This window comes from Ambystoma mexicanum, chromosome 7q (assembly GCF_040938575.1).
Source record: "Ambystoma mexicanum isolate Mex_15411 chromosome 7q, UKY_AmexF1_1, whole genome shotgun sequence".
Taxonomy (NCBI): domain Eukaryota; kingdom Metazoa; phylum Chordata; class Amphibia; order Caudata; family Ambystomatidae; genus Ambystoma; species Ambystoma mexicanum.
The window spans coordinates 15353172-15374970 of record NC_090941.1 but is presented as its reverse complement, the minus strand read 5'-3'; the positions used below and the strand labels follow the sequence as shown (position 1 = coordinate 15374970).

Below are 21799 nucleotides of genomic sequence, written 5' to 3'. Positions count from 1 at the left end.
AATATATTTGTAAACAGCAGTATTCTGATGCTGTTATTTGTGTGCTTCTTTCATCATATCTTCCACCTTTTCCAGTGGGGAAGAGTAGAGGAAAGGCTTGTGCTTCCACAATTTTTTTCCCATATACTGATTGGCGCTCCTTTAGCTTGCTGCATATGATATGTTTCTAGGGCATCATCTATGGTGTCTTTGGAGTGCATGGGTGAATTGTATAGTGGTCTAAAATACTGGAGGCTGCACTAGGATTCAGACATTCAAATTGGCATCTTGTTGAGGAGTCCTGAATTATTTTGGTTGTTTCTCTCAGGTTTTCTTGAAAGTTTTTTTCTTGTAGTATTCATTGTTTTCTTTAAGGTACTGCAATGCCTCTCTAACTTTGGTTAAGTTCACTAGATGTTGCCAAATTCTTTTGTGTTTTGTATGTAAACCATTTACAAGGATAATCAAAGATTTGTGTATTGGCCTTTCTACTCGTAGAGTGTCTACATTTTCTTTGAGATCTAATGGTAAATAGACTACTTTACCTCAAATGCCTTTCAGTAATTTGGTGGGAGGTAATTCAGCAGTTTCTGGTTGAAGACATATTTTTTGCTTGAAATGGGTGCACTGTTTGTATTATACTGCTCTCATACAAATTAAGCTGCTGCAGTGCGTTTTGCAGTGGAAATAGTTCCAAATGATTACTAATTGCCTGTGGTTATTGTCAAGTTTTGCAACACAGTTATGTCGTACTTGTTTTCTGCTAGAAGGTACAGAGCTAATTTAAACCATTGGGATTCCTCATTGCCTTCTATTTTCTGCATTATATCTACAGTTTTGGTGCTCTTTTATAGAAAGTTCTACGACAACACACACATACTTGGTTTGGCATTTCAGCAGAAGTACTTTTGAACTTTTGTATTTCTTTTCTTTATGTGTGATATAAAAAGTGTATAGCTGCACTCTTGTCAGTACTGTTATCTGAAAATGTTGGAGGGTGTAAGTGCTCATCAGTTACACAGTAAGTGCTACATGCTGTCCTTCGTAATGTGCTTGCTATGTAAATGGGACTATGGTTTATCGATTCACATGTATGTCTGCTTTTGTGTTCCATAGTAGGATGATCTTTTGTGCCCATACGTTAGTGCTTGTAGTGTGACGTTTGTCAGTGGTGGTGACATTTGTTGCAATTAGTAATCTGTTGCACTATGTACAATGTGCGTTGCAGACACACGTGTAGTAATGTACGGAGGACAAGCCGAGAGCAACCGCTAAAAAGGAGCACACAAAAAGGTGTTTCTTTACACGTCCCTTTAGCAAAATTTGAAAAAAAAACACTGCACAACTTCTACGAAGATGCCCACTTTTTATGATGCTTAAAATGTGTTTGTGCAGCCCCGTATACAGGGCAATATGTTGGTTAAAGCTGTGCCTTTTGGGGGTGTGCACGTGCTACATCCAGGTCTTTTGAGGGTGGCTGCAATGGAAATGGGACTGTGCAGGAGTTGGGATTGGACAATATGAATTTGTGGTTGTGGTGTGTAGCGACAGATTGTGCCAGAACATCTGTTAGCCAATGGGAGTGGACATGGCTACGGGGACAGGTGTGCCATTCAGTAGGCAGACTATATGGCTGTTGGGCAACTCGTGGATACATTGGGTACAAGTTTACTCAGAACGTTATGCACTAGCAGCACACTTTGGTTTCCATAATGTTGATGTGCACTGGTCCGGAATACATGGGATGCAGTGGTTACATGTGGGTCCTCTTTGTGCCAGTTTGGTGACACTTGCTCATCCAGAAATTATTGTTTTTCATTGTGGAGGGAACAGTTTATGGCGTGTTACTGGCATTTCACTGGAGTTTGCAATGAAGGAGAAATTTCGGCAACTAATGGACATGTTTCCAAAATCACACATAATGTTTTCTCGCATTGCCCAAAGGCTGTGTTCTTCCCTCTGTCGGCCACAAATGGAGAAAGCGCGGTGTAATGTGAACAAGGCTGTTTGCGCTTTTTTGCACGACATTGGCATGTTCTCCTTCCACAATGAAAACATTAAGTTTTGTAGTAGGAACATGTTTCGTTCAGATGGAGTTCATCTGACTGATGCTGGCAATGAGATGTTTCTGCGTAATATCCAAAATGCCGTTCAGCACTTCCTGTAAGTGTAGGAAGCATTTTCCCTGTGGTTGTTCACTACTTTTAATGTTGAAAATAAATACAAACAGCACACAAAGGCTCTTTTAAGAGCCACCACTTCTTTTAGCAAATGTGTACAATGCTTTTGACGGCATCCCGCCGCCCATCTTTTGCCATCTCTGTACGTGGTGTTTTTAGGCATCGTCACCAACTGCATGCTTGCATTCAACTTCTATTTTTGAACAGTGCAAGGTGGCTCTGAAAAGAGCCTTTTTGTTACCCCCACCTTCTGGCTGTATAGCATTTTTCCTGTTGTTGCACGACACACCAGAAAAGCCAGCAGTGGAAGGGAGATTTTGGCAAAGTGTACCAACCATAGGGATAAGAAATCGTTTGTGGAGAGCAGAGGATGTGGGGTGCACATTACTTGGGTAGGGGGCAGTGTTTGTCATGCTCCCGGACCGAAGCCTCAAAAGCACTTCGTAAATGTTCTCCTCTACACAGTACTGCATCGCAGTATATGCACAATACAGTGACCTTTGAAAGGTAGGGGTCTGTTGCACTGCGTATGTCCTCCAAGGCTGCTTGCGGGATGCGGTGGCCCACTAGAATGCCCCTAGTGGTGGCAGGAGCAGATGCAGAGGATGCTGTAGAGGACAATAACCTACTGACTGCTTGGAAGGGGACAACCCTCTGAATAGCTGCCTGGTGGTTAGCTTTCAGGTGCCGCCGCATGGAGGTGGTGCCATAGGTGTACAAGCCAGGTTTTCCACGACTGAGTACTATGTTGCACTCAGTGCACTGCACCTGGTTTGCATGAGATATTGGCACATCTCCAACAGTCCTAAATAGTTTCCAGACACAGGATTGACGCTGGCTGTGGGCAATGGGGATTCCTTCTACTTTATTCTCATTTTCTTTTCTATGTCCCTCCACATTATGACGCCTGTCCTCTTGCTCAGGACTTTCAGAAGGAGGTGTTGGTGGTGAGGGTGTGGGTGCTCCTAAGTCAGAGGTAGTAGCAGACGCTCTGCTGGCCATTACTTGGAGAAGTTGTTTGCAGGCACACAATTGGTGAGAAAGCAATTTCTTCCTCAACCAATGTGCACCGATGCTCTTCTGTAGAAAGCCAAACAGGGCACTTGTGGGGTGTGCCCTTTTATATGGCTGATGTGGAGCATGTGAAACCACAAAGTGGCACTAACTCTTTCCCTACAATATACACATGTAGAAGGAAGAGTGGAGGGTATCTGTAAGGGTGCATTATCACTGTAACACTCCATACATTGCAGAAAAAATGTCCTCTTTCGATGTGTACGGATCTGGGTCGTGTTCACCAAATAAGGGACCATGCGCACCGTTGATCTGTTACCATGGTCACATCGCCATTGTTCTCCATTTGCAAGCTTATCTGCTGGATGTATATTGACCGTGTTACTTTGTGGCCACGTGCATAGTTCTCCTACCAATACTCTTGCCATCCCCGGACTACTTAAACATATGGCACACGCATATTGCACATTTCTATGTGTGCTTGCCCTGATCACAATACAGTAGGCGGAATGTTGACATGCAAGAATACTTGCAGGACGCGAGTGCACCCTTTCAGCTAGTACTAGTACATCACACGTTTATTCGCATATGTTCACCAGGGACAGTGTTACCAGGCTTGACAGGATGATATACGCAGTTGTGCGGAGTTGTGCCTCAGATAAACTGGTGCTCCTGCAACTATTTACAGGTGGTTGTGTGCATGCAAACATGCAGCCCGTAGTGGTGTCCTATGGATGCTTTTATTGTGATTGCGCATAGGGCACCCAGATGCGACAGTCATCCTCCTTCTCCATTATTCTCAATTACAATCATCCCCACTAGTGCTGTGCCCTTCACACTTACAATGGCTGTGTTAAACAAAAAAAAAGGGACATACACAATCAGTACAAATTGACATATCAATCTTTATTAGCACACATTCTTAGCTACTATTCGGAAAGGGAAGGGAGACAAGAAACAGATACATATATTGGGGATTTTCTCATTTCAACAAGCTGCTGGTGAGGGGAAGAAGGGATTAGGGTCTCATCAAAGCGTCTCTCATGACACTCAATTTGCAGGGAAGGGGGGATGGGTAATGGAGAAGGCGGACATGTGTAAGTTGGGCAGTGAGATCTTATTTTCCCCATTATATGTTCTTACAAAAAATTTCTCAAGGTGGCAAATTGGAGGTGTAACTGATTGATTTTGGTGTCCAGGCAGTCAACTTGTATATGCCCAGCGTTTCCTTCAGTTTTGGTGGCCGTTTGTTCCTGTGGCAAAGGTGCTGCTTTTGGTATACTGCTTTGCTTATACTGCTTTGCATTCTGGTATGTTCTGTTAAAAGACAACAAATGTGGTTAATTCACATGAAGTATTATATTGTGATTGTGTTCATCTTGCCACTGCGTTGCCAACCTATGGGGTTACGATGCTCACCCATTTGCTCATGCGGGAAATTCTCCTCCAGCCATTCAAGGCTGCTTGCCCTTGCAGTAACTCTTTCCCTTTTCACAGTGCGGCGGGTAACAATGGGCCTATCATCATCACTTATTTCTTCATGTGGAAAATTCTCCTCCAGCCATTCTAGTGTGGAAGCTACCAGACCTGTTCAATTACAACATAAACTTTTGTGTACTTACCACATTGCTCTGACATTCTGTTCTCGGTATTTGCCGTCTGCATTCTGTTCTCGGTAGTTGCCGTCTGCTCCTCTGCCTCTTTGTTCTTTGTTTGATTGTGCAGGAGGTGTGCAGTAACATTGATGAAGGCAAAAGTCACTTCTCTTGTTGGTGCTTTTCATTATGCTGCATACCCTATGCCTTTGCGTACTTTGTTACAAAAGTACAGATTGTGTACAGCTATGGCATTTCCCCTTCCTATTCACGCACTTGCTGCTGTTTGCATATGTTGTTTGTCTTTGCTGCATGTTACCCCTCGTTATGACTACCCCTCCCTTTCTGGGCACACTGGACTTCACCCGATCTCCGCAAACGGACGCAGTGTTCCCAACATTTGTGCCTATTACTATAGAGCCACCGGCTTGAGTATGTTGTACAGACACTTTATTACAGGGATGCTATGGTTCACTTGTGCAACTCAAACCCTATCACCTTTCCTGAAAAAACTATAATATACAACCATTATGGTTAAAGTGCCCTACTAAAAACCTATGAAATTCACTAACAAAAAACATTATTAAAGGGATGTTATGCAACAAGTTGCACTACTAAAAAACCTATGAAATTCAATGGAAAACCGTTGCTACAGGGACGTTATGGTTAAAGGTAAAACTTAAAAACCCCAGAAATTCTGGGCACTGCAAGGACTAACACCAATGACATCAAAGATGACATCACAAATGTCATTGGTGCGCACCCACATCTTTTGCGAAGACAAGGTTGATGCAAATGAAGGGGGGGTGAAGGGGCTACCACGGTGGCAACCACCAGAGGAGGTACAGGTCACACGCACGGAGATCAGGAAGAAGCCAGAGAAGTAAGGATGTAGCACGCTGCAATGGATGGCAAAAAGGAAGAACCAAGTTGTCTGTGTGACAAGTGTCGGGAGGTTCTACCGCATCCGGGAAGGTGCCCAGCCGCAGCTAGGCACTGCAGGAGGTGGACAACCCTCTGCTTGGGGCACTGTGCCACATGGTGCAGGATCCCGTGGCCAGTATTGTTGGAGGAACGGGCCCAAGACCAAGGGAATAGAAAAGCAAAAACACTGCCGTAAGGATAGCAGCTCTCACTAAAGAGGTAGCCGGAGGTGAAGATGACTAAAGAGAGGACCAGCAGGGCTTCACAGAGGTGAATTAGTTGGACTATGACATAGAAGATGCCTTCTCCCTGGGAGTAGTAGTGCAGGACCAGCCTGAGACAGGTCGGAAAGGCTGCTGACCAGCCGGATACATGTCCAGAGAAAGCTGGAGGGGCTGCCAATAAAAGAAGGGCGAGAGGAGCTTGAGGAAAGCAAAGGGGGCAATCTTGAGTTGATGGCTAGTCGCTCATAGGCTAGAATGTCGGATCGGGGTTGAAAGACCGAGGTAGAAATGTTCAAGGGAGAAAAGACCGAAGATTATTTTTTTGAAAAAACCTTCAGTCTTTTCTCCCCTGAACATTTCTAACATGGCACACATCCCTACCCACACCCCCTCCCACACACCCACCCACACCTCTACCCACACCCCGCAGCCCCCAGCACCGAATGCATTATCTGGTCGAATTTTTTTTGGCCGTCCAGAATTTTCGAACAGCCGAAATTTGGCCGAATCACGTATTCAGTCATTTTCTTTCCGCCATTTTGGGTAATTCCAGAATGTCACTGTGCCTGTACAGGGGCATATACAGCTGTTTTGCCACTGGCAGTTGTCAATAGTTCTGCTGTCTTCCGCCTGTGGACTAGAATGTTACAGTGCCTGTATAAGCACCTGCACAGTTGGGTCTTGGTAACAGCTTTGCTGCCTTTTTTATTTGTTACCCTTGGCATGGGATGTTATGATTTAGCCACTCCTGGGCTCCTGCCAAAGTCACGTTTAAGAGGACACGTGTCATCAAGTTAATAAAAGGTGTTCCGTGCGCTAGTTAAGAAGCAGACCCTTGGTGTGGTATGCAGTAATTGTGTCATTTTTTACTGCTATTAAACATTGGACTCCGACGGTGCCGAGCCCTTAACAGGATTGGTGGTCCAAACACTCCCAAGAGTGTAGTGCTTCTTCATAAAAAGTGTTTTGGGGGACGTGACTCAAAACTCTCCATGGCACCAACAAATCAAGATAACTAAGGAATGTTTTTTTGTTTTATGCTGTACCTGACCCAAGTGTTGGCTGACGTATTTGAAGCAATAGCTGAGTGCTATCAAATATTTGAATAACTAAAGTGTTGTATGGAGGAATGGGTGGTTCAAGTACTTCAATGAGTGTAGAGGTGCTAACAAAGACAAGGAAACCCAAAAATGAAGTGTACACAAATTAAGTGGAGTGAAGTACTAAAGAGCCAACAAAATGTCACAATAATTGGAGTGATGTTAAAAACAAACCTAAAGAGAAGTATTGCATGTGAAAGGTGGTATCGTTGACTACTTCCGAACTACTGTAAGAGGATCTAACGAGAAGAACTGAACCGACTCAGTGTCATTTGCCTTCGAACACAGAGGGACAGACATTATCCTAGTTCAGTCCAGAAGCAGTAACCAGGCATCAGAAATAAAGAAGAACTGCATCCTGGGAAATGACGTTCATTCACTCACACCTTGCTAGCAAGGTGTGCCCAGGGATCCGATAGAATTGAAAGCAAGGGGCATTGGTAGAGAATTGCACTTTCACAGATTGTTGTTCCCCAGACACACTCATGCAAAATATCTGGCACGTTTAACGCACTTGAAGAGACGGAGTCACACACCGACGGAGGAGAAAATCGAACCTAAGTGTCAAGCAAATCTTAAATGAATCTGTGATCGAGAAGAAGAGGCTATTTTGTGTTAAAATAACTGTTGTAAAGTTATAGTTAATGTCATTCATTTTGATCAATTCACACATGTGCTAGATAAAGTTCCAGGTCACGTGGCACTTATGGGCCTAGGGCGAGCATCGGGGCTGATGCAAGTTCCTGCAAATGAGATTTGTAAATTATTAATAATGGCCTGTCCCCATCCTGTGGCACGTTACACAAATGCCCAGGATGCTGCTGCAAACCCTTAAAGGGAATGTGATCGAGTGTGTCTAATAGCTTACTTGGAGGAGATTCTCATCATAGATGACATTACCGTCATGTTGAAGTACCCTGCAACATTCTAGTACACTGTGCATTCCACCATTAAGAGGCTTGATTGTCTGTTATACATTCTCAGGTTATGGAGTTAATGGGCTGTGTTGTCAATCCCAGGGATTAATCTCTGCGATAGACAAGGGTAAACTCTTGAAAATTGAAAATATGCAAAGAAATGTGATGGCTGTTCAGCTTGGCATGCTTTCGTTTGTGCTTCCTGGCTACAACCACTGGTCTGCAATCTTCCTCCTATCAGGCGATCTTCCTGGACCCCTACTATACTGCACTCTGCAGTAGTTGAAGGCCAACCAACTCAGATGGATCTATTCAACGCAAACTCTTCCACCTAATCAGGGTAGGCAGGAGTTGAAGTGGGGGCCCAAAACCTTGAGGCATTGAATGGGAGAGCCATCATAGGCCGGAAGCCTGTATTCTGCCTGGTGTTGACAGTATATCAGCTGCTCCAAATTAATTATTTGTAGTTGGTGGAGTTAAGGGAATGGCAAGAGGGGAATTTGATTTTTCATTCCTATTTCGGAGGGAGTATGTCTTTGCCATCCACTATTTGAACCGTTTGGCCAGCAGTCAGTTCCAGCATCTGTAGCTTAGTTACGGGTAGAAGAACTATTGCCTGAGTAACTGTATTATACACAGTAGATTCATGGCCTGAGCACAAAGGTAGTGTATTGCAACTTTCTCCACCTCAGTGCGCTGTAGGTTCAACACATGTTAAGGATCAACAATATGTATGGACTTTATGAGGATGGCTGTAAGCTTTGTGTATTGGTGTTAAGGGAATACAACTAGAAATGTATAAAGTTTACTATGTTAAAGGTGTAGGAACAGGTATCTCAATGGTGCTTCAAATGGACAAACATATGAATATTAAACTTCCTACTCAACAACAGCAAAACATCCATAAAAGCATATAAATTAAAACACTATCACAAAAATAGAAGCAGCTCCTGCTAAGTACATGTATACATACATTGGAATACAATCCTAGTATAAATTCAGCTAGACAGCATATAGCCTAAAGACTTCAGTGCTGTAGGCTGTTCCATCTTACTATCCAGGCATGCCAAAGTCAGCTAGCCACTGCAAAAGCCACGTGAGTAGAGGCCATGGATTGTGCTCACACAATGGCATCTTGAATGAACCGAACACTTGCCTCTAAGAACAGTGGTATAGCCACAGTGAAAGCATCACGATTCAGAACCAGACAACAGGTTCAAGTTTTCTCCACAAAACTTTATTTTAACTTAAATTGCAGGTGGAGTAATGCCTAACTTGCCCTATGATATGGTGGGATTTCCCTACCTAAAGAAAACTAAGGATAGCTACATCAGGAAGTCCAAAGTAAATTATCTGTCTGTGTCCAAAACCTAAACTTGCCCTCCACTGCATACCAGGTGTAGGATTGTCAGCATCAACAAGGAATAGTGTTCAAAGTAAAGTTCAGAGCCTCTTCCAGCTCTTTGGATTGTAATCAGCTCCCCTTCCCCAAGTTCAAAGTAGTTAATCAAATACAGGGATTCCCTTCCCCAAATTCACAATAGTTTATAGAACACAGGGGGTTACCTTCCCCTAGTGTTCAAATCTTCCCTCTTTCAAACAGAAGAGTTAAAATCGTCCAGATTTCAAACAAACCCAACCTTAATATCACAACAAGGCCTTGGCACATCACAAGCTTGTTTATAGGTACTTCAGAGGCTTCTACATTGAGGGCTCAAGTGGAGGCACAATTATTGGACCAACCCATTACAGGTCACGCATCTGGTACCCTTCATTGACTGCTTTTCCTTTACCACCAGCCCACTGCTTCTCCTCAGCAGTGAGGTTTGCCTCCATCATATGTGTCACACCCACGTGACACTGTAAAGTGCCTTGTTTAACCACCTTGCTCTTGTAACACCTTCTTATGTTTCCTTGGCTCTTGTCAATGCTTGCTTCCTTATGATACACAGTTTGTTGCACTTTCTTGGCTGTGGTAAATATTGGATTTATCATATCCTGCATACAACTCTCTGTGCTCGCTTGACTTTGCTAGCACTTGTTTCTGTTCATGCAGTTCATTATTTCACTACAGTTCATAATTTTCTTCTAAGTATGATTCAAAATCTTTCTTTCACTCCTCTCAATATTCCACAGTGCTCCCAACTTGCTTTCATTTTGTTCAGTATTCAAAAATGCTTTGCTTCTCTTTAATTATATCATGCGCAGCCAGCCCGATGTTTCTCCTTTCCTGGTTGCACTCTCTGGTCGGTCTTCCGGCTCCTCACAAGGTCTTCCGCCCCCAGGGGTCCTGTTTCTCTGTGCGGTCTCTATCGCGTCTTCTCCTGGTGGTCTTCCTGTGGCTTGCACACACCCAGTAGAGCTTGCTTGGCGAAGCAGGATATTCACGACTGCTTCTCCCGGTCCTGCCGGCCTCCATCTCACGGCTTGGCACTGTTCTCCAGCTCTGTACTCCTTTGCTTCCCGCTGCATTCCCTGCACTGCTCACAGATCCTGAATGCTCTTGCTGCCACACCGGAGAGGTCTGCTTGCACACAGCTGATTCTGCCTCCACAGATAACTGCGCTCCCACAGCTGACTCCATTCGGTTTTGGCTTCCATCTTTTAAAGCTCCTGCCTTCTTTACTTTTACAAAAAGGACTAGACTGCTCATTGGCAAAGCAGTAGTCTTTCCTTGCTCCTGTTGTCCTCCTCCTCATCCAAATACTTGCCTGGGCTTGATAGATGTATGTTCTTTCAATATGAGAATGTGTTGGTCTAGTCACCCTCTTCTTTGTCCCAGTACAATATAGGGAATATTTTAGGGGAATCATACAAAACAGGCTGAGAAAACCTCATAAAAGCTTGAGGGATGGAGAGTTTGTGGTGAAAGGGAAATGGGAGATACCATGTCTCACTTAAGGACGTCCTCTCCCCACTCCTCAAGTCTCTCTCACCCAGGTGATCCTCCCTCGCATATCCACCCCCAGGGTCGGGATCCAAAATTGATGGCCTTTCCCTATGGGGAAAAGAAGCGAGGATGCCTACTCCTTCCTCACACCAACTATATCTTAATTTTGTATAGTCAGAACATAAGATCAACAAATGAATCACAGACTCATAGCTTTGACAGCCCTTTAGGTTAAACAAATTATAATCACAGTTTGGACAACTACTCGCAAAACCCTTAGCCTCCATTTGCAACAGAGTTCACCCATTACTGGGGAGGGAGCACTTCATCCATATGGTTTTTGGTTCTATGTTATTTTAATGAATAAAAACATAAATTATTATTTTCTACTGTAACAAAAACAACGGGGCTCCCACCCCAAGCCACGTGTTTCCCCATGTTTAGAACCTCATCCCAGACCCCTCCCCATCAGATTTAACCCCCTACCTCACCACCATATGTTTACATCGTTTTTGTTTTATTTAAAATGCATTATTTTCTATTCATTAAAATCCCTAAATATCATAGTTTTCATGATGTCAAAATATGCTTGCAACCTGGGTTTTACACTGACAGCTCTTAATGTCTCAATGTCAGCCCACTACCAATAATACACTTTCAATGTTGCCACATCTTTCTTTCTAATGCAGGTTGCGTCCTCCCATGCAGAATTAAACTTAGGTTTTGGGGGCCGAGATTTTACATGCCCATCCAAGGAAGCGAGTCACCACCACAGCCCTTTGCGTTCAGGAAGGTGTATTTGAAAGACAGAAGGAACCACTTCTCTCAGACCCTGATCCATAAAAGCAGATCATGTACTGCCAGAATATCATGAACAGCTATTGCTCCCAACAATGAAGGAGGTGTTTCTGGAAATACCGAGCACAATCTTGCCAATATTATATATTTAACAGTTTCACTTCCGGGATCCTAGGACGCCTTGCGCTATATCACCTTGCTCACTAATTACCACTTTCATTCCTACGTATATGTAGTGCCCTACTTACTTCTTGGAAACCTCATTCCTAGAATTGTGGGACCCTGCTCACTTCTAGTCACTCCTACAAGCAACTATTGTGTCCCATTTCCTGAGGGATTTTGCCAGACCTAGATATTCTCCCAATCCCTTTAATGGGTGCCCATCTGAGAAGAATTAAATACCTTTCAACACAACCACACAGTAACTAAGCCTTCCTCTTTCTTTAGTTTTTTAGGTAGTGCTATTATCACCCTACAGCATAAGGACACCCTGCTGAGCAAACATGTATAGATTCTCCTGTTTGTATCTGATGGCTGGTTCAACCTTGCAGGAGCTATAAATCACGCGTTCTAATCTGTGCTTTCCCAAACAAAGCTCTCCCAGCCAAATCTTTATTCACCCTGCTTCTCCTTTTCCACATGTCCACCTACCAGATTGGGATCTAAAAGGTGGTTACAAAAGGCAGTCCTTGCAGCGGATTACAGGCTGAGAATTCCACATCCAAAAGGACAACCTTTTGGCCCTGTCCCTCTTCCAGTCCCTTCCGGGACTCCCCCCCTTGCACCCTTTTCCACTGCCCATTACCAGTCAGTCTCCCTCCACCCATTCCTGCTCCCCCTAGCTACCTGTTGCATGCCCTGGCTTCCAGCTGCCTCCTTCTGGCGGTCGGGGCACAGAGAGCCTGGAAGCCTGATGAATAGCATCATACACGTTTGTGAGGAACCTTTATTGCCTTGAAATTCCAGGGTTGCATTATCTAGACAGCAAACGGCTGCTACCATTCACTACTCTGTGACAACTATTGCAGAGCTCTGACCTGTTTTTTAGCCCTCTTGATTCATTTGGTTCGGATTGGTCATTTCCCTGTTACCTTTTTCATTCACCATGTGATTGGTCATTCCCTCTCTCTACTTGTTCTCTTTGCTGTGTGTTAATTTATATGTTTGGGGTTATCATCTGCAGTCCATCACAATTTCCCTGTTGGCAATTGGTACTCATTACTGCTGACGCTGCAGCAGCTGAGTCCACAAATAGTCTGGCAATCATTTTGACGTTTTACTGAGGTAATCATGGGTCCTTTAGGTCCCCAACAGTGCCTTATTTAGGTGACATGAAAGAACAAGAGAGGCTGAAACAACAGAAGGAGGGGCTCTGGAAAATCTCACATTTTTCTACATAAAGCTAACACATTTTACAGCAGGTGGTTTTTCCTCTGCATATCTGCATGTTTGTTTTGCGGCTCAAAGCTCAACTTCTGTGTTTCTTCACCTACAGGCCACTTGCAGACACTGCCTCTGTGGGCATGTTCCATAGGTTTCTTTGGAAAGATTGCTTTGTTTTTTGGTTGGCATTAGGCAGCAGTGACCTGTTTCAGACCACCAACACTAAGGGCCTCCTCCAAAAGAACTCCTGCAAGATGGCTGCAAAAGGACAGAAATGGAAAGAAGTGCAAGTACATTGCCTCCAATGTAGATCGCAGGTAGGTCCGGCTGGTTGGGGGAGTGAAATAAAAAGAAATAAACACTCCTACGACTGCTCCCTTAAACCTGACAGAAAATCACTTTAAGCTTAACATCAAAGACTGTTGTGTTCATGGTCCAGCTATGTGGTTTACAGACGCATGCTTAGTCTGTTGACTGTGAGGTAGACATGCACGAAAGATGTCAATTCAAGGCCAAATGTAAACTAAGAAATGCTCGGTTGTGAAAGGCAATTCTCAGGTTATCGAGTTGTCTTGCACTAACTCACCCTTGAGCTATAATCAGAGAACATCAAGGAAAAATGTAATAAACTTCACAATAAAAATCCGTAATAGTGTTACTTACGCCTGCCGGTCCCTGTACATCTTGTTAACCTTTTCCCATTGGACATGAAGCTGAGTCAGGGCTTCTTGAATCTTCTCCGCTTCCCCAGGTGAGGCATTTTTCAGAGCTGCTGTTTTCTTACCACGAACAACCTCAATTTGACCTGAGAGCCGTCCTAGGCTATCCTTTGCGTTCTGCAATGGCACATTTTAAAAGGAAGCAAACAACAACATGTATCAGTGTTCCCATGGCATGTCCAAAATGCATTGATGTTAAAGTATTGATTTAATCACCATCACTTGCAACATAAATGCACATTTTCCGTAGTAAAGAAAATAATTCTAACATAACATTTTCGGCAAAGTGGTTTTAGGGAAGATGTATTAATGTGGAATCATTTTGGCCTCTGATAATCTCACCATATTTTTGCCAAAAACAAATCACTGTATAGTATAGATTAAGACATGAATATGTGCTAGTATTTAGTTAATACACATTTAATTATGGGTCAGCAAGGATGCACTGAACAATGCCTTGTAACTAAAAACACTGACCTGTATTTTAAATTAAGTTTATCCTGACACGTGGAATATGATAACACAGATGCCTAAATGTAATTGTGCAAATGGTAATGTTACATTTCTGTAAATAAGCCTTCCTGATAAAGGGTGATAATTGCATATACCTGTATAATGCGTAGAGGATGTACAAGTAAAACTACTGGTTCATTTACAAATCAATATGTAATTGCACTACTAACTACTATAGCTAAAAATACATTCACAAACTCAAAATAGAAAAGTTGGGGCAAATGTACCAATGATGTATACTGCCACAGTTTAGAGTGTGAAAAAATGTGGAATTACACATGCACCGAGAGAGGCAGATTATTTAAATTACAAGCACACATGCAATGATTCCATTCATTGTGCATAATAACCAATAGTAGTACAACACAGAATGAATGCACTTGCGATGCCTTCATGGAATCTCAAGTATATTGTATTTTGTTGTATTATTTACTTTATTTTGCATTTATCAAGCACCATACTGCACACCAACACTGCTGACCCTTCGGTGGGGCTAATGCACGAGCACAGCTCATTCAGTCATTTAATAGGAGTGACACAAAACCTGATGAAGAAGTGATAAACAAACACATGCTAAGTGCCTGCATTCTCATTATTGAGCAGAGTGATGAATTCAGTGGAGTCATCACGGATTCTCCGCCGGTGACCTCCTCCCATGTGGACTGGGGATGGCAGCCACTGCCTGATCCTGACCCTGAGGGATGGGGAGGGGACTTTAAGAGGGAGGACCATATGGGAGGAGATAGTTATCAGAGAGATGTCATGGCTTCACTGGACGAGATGTGGCATCTCCCCCTTTCCCATGAGGAAGACCCCCTTAGAACCAAGACCCTTTCCGATGAGGAAGATCCCCTCATACCCAAAACTCATTTTTTATGAGGAAGATCCTCCGATGCCGCAGATCCTCAGGCATACTGTCAGATACGGCTCCCACTGATAGAAGTGAACCCTCATCTTCATATTTTTCTGGCCAGACACTCAACCATAACACCAACTCACACACCTTTTCCTGATAAAGTTCTGTTATATGAAATCAGTAAATACAACTATTCAAATGCCATGTGTTTAAGTACATCTATGAACTTCTACTCCCAGAAATGCCCAGGTAATGAGACAAGGAGGATGCAGGAGTTTGAATCATGTACCAAGACCTTGCACCACAATGTGCAGACCAGCTGTTCTCCCAAAGCAACTGTGCACAGGACACTTAAATCTGGTGAGTGCGCTATTCGGAGAGGCAATACAGGGGAAGATGTTGGCACCTGTTCAAGAGCTATCATACGCGAAGATTATGTACCGGTGTGGTATAGCAGAAGAGGCCGCCACGGGAGAGACGCCAAGTCAAAGACGGAAGGGGCGTGGGCATGCTGGACGCCTCAAGGAAGTTCCCAGGTGCTCTGCAAGTCCAGAGGCTGGCGTTCTCCAATCCGGATCCTGAAATGAAGCACAAGTGTAATAGCGAAGCACAAGTGTAATCGCACAGCCATGAGGGAGACCGGAAGAATGTCTACAGCCTCCACATTGGAAAGCTGGTGGAAGCAGAACACTACAGAAGCACAAACGCAACCCGAGACACTGGTCTGCCCAAAGCCAGGAGTGACACTGGGGAATTCCAACAACCACACCAACAGCACTTTAACCATTATAGCCTTGCAAAGATGACAAAAGACTTGTTTGAATACCGAAAGGGTAAAAGGCAAAACCCAATGAACTATGAATATTTGAAATGTAAATGTGGGGCCAAACTTAAAGAAACCATATCATAGCATATATCTCAACGTGAGAACCAAACCTATGATATTGATTATACAGAGAAGCACATGAGAAGTCCTGGTAAACCAATGACACCAGGGGAGTAAAGCATATGAAAAATCCTGGTAAACCAAAGACACCAGGCGAGTAAATCATATGAGAAATCTTGGTAAACCAAAGACACCAAGTGAGTGAAGTATATGAGAAATCCTGACAAGCAAGACAGCAAGTAATTGATGTGCTTATAAAAGTCCTGGCTGGTGAGTACATCAGACAATTGGCATTGCAGAAAGTTGTCATTACATAAAGAAACCTGGCAGGGGAGTAAAACCAGGCAATTTGCAAGCTCCAAAAATGTTAAAGGAAAGATTGGTGATTACTTATTGAACCCTGGAAAGTTTAATGTTAAAGAAATACATTGCTATCCAGACCGAAGAGAAAGCAGCATTAAAGAAAGACTGTTCAAGACTTGGTTGCCTAAACAGGAATTGTAGAGAAGAAGACGTGTATATCATTGATAGAACCTGCCCCTTCACCTCCGACATATTAGATGAAGGACAGGAAGACACTGTGCAGGACACCAGGTATCATTCCAATACTGCATCCGGTGCATGGGATATGACATGCACCTAGAAAACTAACTGTATTGAATGTACCCTCAAACTGAAATAGTAGCAGGAAATTTGCAGACACCAATGAATATTAAAGCACTGTAAAGGAGATTTGACACAATGACACACTGAAATGATATAAGAATACTTAAAGAATGAAGATGAAGATGAAGGTGTAATTAAAGAAACAAAGTAAACATGTATACGAGTTAGAATAAACCATATATGCAGCTTGGAGGAAAGAGACCAGGGCTCCAGAGCTGACAGGCGCTAGATATACAAATGTGTGCATGAAGAAAGAATAGTTCCTGGCCAGAGATAAAGGATGCCATAACAAGAAGCAAACTGTAGAGTACAAAGGGAGTCAATGAGGATAAGCAATCTACGCTGGACATATTTCTCTTATATTAAATAAATGAGCGAACATTTGTGAAGGCCAAGTATTGACAATTAAAGATGCAGAAAGCATATGTGATAGGAAGGCACCAAGTCTCCAGAGGCCGACTAGGTTAATGGTACCTGATAAAATTGAATCAAATAGCACTAAATAGAAGGCCAGATGGAAAAATGCATGGTCTCCTCACACTAGGTGCACACCATATTCATAAGCCTCGGACAAAAATAACAATGTACCTTAACTCCCCTTAAGTTCAAGAGAAGAAAACATCCAGCAAGATCAAGAACAAAAGAGAAACCTTGGCTGAAGGCTGGGCTGAGAGATGGTAAACAAACTGGGCAAGTGAGCAGTAGTCTGATATTGTTTTCTGCACCAGGGCTTTGTTTTACTTACGTGTTGCTAACAAGCTGAGTGTCCAAGGTTGGGCAAGCATGCCAAATAATCATAAGGGTCTATGCAATGGTGAGCATACAGTGTTGCAGGGACCAACCCCTTTGCTGTTATGCTGCTTTAATCTAGATTATACGTATTTAGGAGGAAGTTCAACGCATGCCTACTAGATGAGGGTCATCCAATGATGCTGTTAACACTTATAGATAATATAAGTAGATATGTTCCCTAACCAATCCCTCCGTCCGATGGGTTTCATTATTTGGCATGTAGGATGACATCATAGCCAACGCACATCTAGGTGTAAAGCCTTTGTGTACCTGAAATGTATTTGAGAGTGTGTGGACTACGATTTGTTGCTCACCAGGTTTCCCTACTTAATTGACATCATAATAAAGTAGTATTTTGCCATATTCTTTGAGTCTGTCGGGTTATTTGGGCATGAGATAATTTATTATGGCTATCCCATTGTGCACATAGGAACGCTCAAAGGTGCAACTCCACAGGAATCTTGTGAGTCCAAACAAAGGAATTGTTTACAAAAGTGACTTTGGGTCTTATAATTAAGAATCCTGGGGAAATAATTAACACCCTGGAGAACATTTTTGTTAAAATTATACTTGTTTCAGTTGTGAACCCCTTTTGGCAAATTTAAGATATTTTCCTTACACATTATCATTTGTTTATAGTGTGAGGGTCAGGATATGAAAGAGTTATCTCCACTGTTATATTTAATATTTGCACTTATTCCTGCACTTACCCTATTCTGTGCAGGCCTGTATCATTCAGACAGTCAAGGGCTCTGAATGACTGTTGTTTTTTCCACTGTCTCCCCCCCTCCCCCTGAGCACTTTGAAACACATCTCTGTGTATAGGCGCTATACAAATAAACAATAAATAAATAAATAGTGGGTACCAATAATGACGTGATTTAGTCTTAATGGAAAACGTAATGATTTTAAGGTGCAGGAGAGAAAATGCGATCCTAGCACATGGAACGTACAACTATACAAATAAACAACAAAGTTCCACCACTGTGGGAACGTTGTTTTTTATTTACTCACGTAATAATAACCCAGGCAACACTGGGTATACTAGCAAGTATATATATAATTGGAACTGAAAAACATGTTAAGCTGTAATGAATCTGTATAGGATATATCTTAGCATTGAAAGTGTGTTTTACAGAGGAACGTCAACTCATCTTACACCCCCACAACAACAATCTCACCTGAATATTTTGGGACAGGAAGCAGGCTGTTTTGACCTGAATATTCAGCATTATTATTATTTTTCTAATCAAAATTACAGGTGGTCCCTAGACTTCATATGTTTGGGAGGTCACCTACAATATTCAACACAAATACAGGCAGCTACTCTAAATAATTAAACACAACCTGCCTGCTATTAGCTCACTAATGTTTTCCATACAAGATGCACACAAACATAAATTGTAATGAAAGCAAGTCTGTATGTCTATTGGAGAACGAAATATGCAATCTCCTCCAATATGAACATTCAAATGATCACTGCATGTAAGCATCACATTTCAAAGAAAGCAGAAAACATTATCAGCATAAATTCACAATATATAATTCACTCAATTTTCTTTCACACCATTGACAAGTGTTGGTATTATGGAAAAAAATGTTGCTCTCTTTGCTCTCACTGATCCTGCATCTCCCCCTCCACTGGGGACCCGGATGCTTTCTCGAGGCTACGCTCGACATGGGGAACTACTGCTGAATTATGGAACATTGCATGCATGCTTGTGAGCATGATGCACCAACGATAACCGAAGTTCGTTTTTTCTTCTTTGTGCGCATTCTGTGAGGACACAGGCTGATAACACCCTGCCTGGTGAGTGCACCACCTGGATCACCATGACATTTGTTGTTTGTTGTGTTCAGCCATACTATGGCTCATGCTAGATACCACCTTCCAAGATGGCGGTCTGTACCAACTTTCCCTCTGCCTTTGCCTGCCCAGCTCTTGCTGTAGTACGATTGTTCCATGGCTGTTACTTATGGGACAATCCCATGCCGGCAGGTGGACACCGGCCCTCTTCCCCAAGGCCCACCTTCTAAGTCCCTGTTTGTTTTCCCTGTTCTTTTTGCCGGTGAGTTCCCTTGCCACCACTCCCTGCATGCTTGCAAACCCCCCACCCACCCTCCGCTACTCCCTGGATACCTGGTAAGCCCCCCCACCCTCTGCCACTCACTGTATGCCTGGTAAACCCCCCACCACCCTCCACCACTCTCTGTGTGCTTGCAAACCCTGCACCCTATGCTACTCCCTGTATGCCTTTAAGCCCCCCCACCTTCCGCCACTCCCTGTATGCCTGGTAAGCCCCCCACCCTCTGCCACTCCCTGTATGCCTGGTAAGCCCCCTACCGTCTACCACACCCTGTATGCCTGGTAAGCCCCCCGCCACCCTCCACCACTCCCTGTATGCTTGCAAACCCCACACCCTCTGCTACTCCCTGTATGCCTTTTAAGCCCCCCCACCTTCCGCCACTCCCTGTATGCCTGGTAAGCCCCCCACCCTCTGCCACTCCCTGTATGCCTGGTAAGCCCCCTACACTCTACCACACCCTGTATGCCTGGTAAGCCCCCTCCGCCACTCCCTGTATGCCTGGTAAGCCCCCCACCCCCTGCCACTCCCTGTATGCCTGGTAAGCCCCCCCTCCACTACTCCCTGTATGCCTGGTAAGCCCACCCCACCTTTCGCCACTCCCAGTATGATTGCAAACCACTCCACCCTCCGCTACTCCCTGTATGCCTAGTTAGCCCCCCACCCTCCGCTACTCCCTGTATGCCTTTTAACCCCCCCAACCCTCCACCACTCCCTGTATGCCTGCAAACACCCCCTCCCACCTTCCACTACTCCCTGTATGCCTGGTAAGCCTCCCCACCCTCTGCTACTCCCTGTACGCTTGCAAACCCCCCCACCCTCTGCTACTCCCTGTACGGCTAGTAACCCCCCCACCCTCTGCAACTCCCTGTGTGCCTGGTAACCCCAACCATGCGCCACTCTCTGTATGTTTGCAAACCCCCTCACCCTCCGCCACTCCATGTATGCTTGCAAACCCCCACACCCTCCCCTACTCCCTGTATGTATGCTAACCCACCTCACCTTACACCAGTAAGTTTGTGTAGATTACCACAATACCTGAGACCTGCATCACGCTACTGCCCGCAGATTTTAAACAATATAATATTATGCACTTGCCACTCTGCATCTAGCGGCTGTCCCCATGCTATTCTGTATTGATCTCTTCTGTGCATACCTGCATGGCATGCCCCCTCTGCACTATTATTCCTGGCACCTCACACTTACCCTTGATTATGAATTTACATATATGATTTGCTGCCGCCATGCAACTTATGGCTGACACCTTGTATATGCTCACTATTATTACCGTGCAAATGCTTGTAGCTGCCGACATACAAGGCATGGCTGGCACCATGCTTTCGCCCACCTACTTGATAATGTATACTATATGATGCTACCATGTAAGATGTGTTTGTACCATACAGTCTGCCTCTATAACCATGTATTCTATGTCATGCACTTTTAATCTGCATGAAGCAACATCTTTGTATGCCTTCACATGACCTTATGTAACCAAGTAAGCCTTCTTAACAGCGCCACGATGACTCATGGCAGTGGGCACTTTACAAATTCAAATAAATAAATAAACAAATACATTTGATTCAAATACACCTTTCTTATTCTAAGACTGAGTCTACTCTAAATGTTGGACATTGCTGGTTTCTATTTTTGACACAGATACCACACCGCAGGCGATATAGCATATTTGGCTACTTTGTCAACAAGCTTGGATTTAGGATAAAGGCTTTCATTCTGGAGAGTGCAATAGCTTTATTTATTAAAGGTGTCACACAAGCATAAAAGCATACATTTGAGATAGAAAAAGAATCAACACTATTTTAATTGGCATTACAAATCATCTTAAAGTAAAGTGTTTTCTTTTCTGTGCAATGTTATGTGGAAACATGACATTGATTAGTTCAATTGGAATTGGCAACTAAGCACCTTCCTATTCCACATTCAGAAATATATAAGTATACTCAATCTTTCTCTATTCACATAAACTGTAGCTTTCACACCATCTCACAAATCCAGATATACATTTCCCCTGTAAAAAACAGGGATTAGTTAAGATTTGGCTACTGTCAGAATGATATGCGGTGTACAATCTTATATTTTAGGGCATCCTACTTTAAATATACTTTCGAAATGTTTCCCTTACAGGCTGAGTCACCATTTAGTGGCATACCTTGCAGAGATCCACCCCCATAGACTTTCAATTGCTACAAGGTGCTTAATTGATTCTTGGGACTTATAACTAAATGCACAACGGTTATTGTACTCACTTTTGATTTGTC

At 43.5% G+C, this 21799-nt stretch overlaps 1 protein-coding gene across 9 annotated transcripts in view; it reads right to left on the bottom strand.

Annotated features, from left to right (window-relative positions):
* DMD (dystrophin) overlaps positions 1 to 21799 on the bottom strand; it is a 7616828-nt gene that overhangs the window by 4252719 nt on the left and 3342310 nt on the right. For all 9 annotated transcript variants that reach the window (XM_069639082.1, XM_069639084.1, XM_069639079.1 and 6 more), the window contains one exon: positions 13668 to 13840. In XM_069639082.1, coding sequence (XP_069495183.1) covers positions 13668 to 13840 — 173 coding nt within the window. The remainder of the gene's footprint in view (positions 1 to 13667; positions 13841 to 21799) is intronic.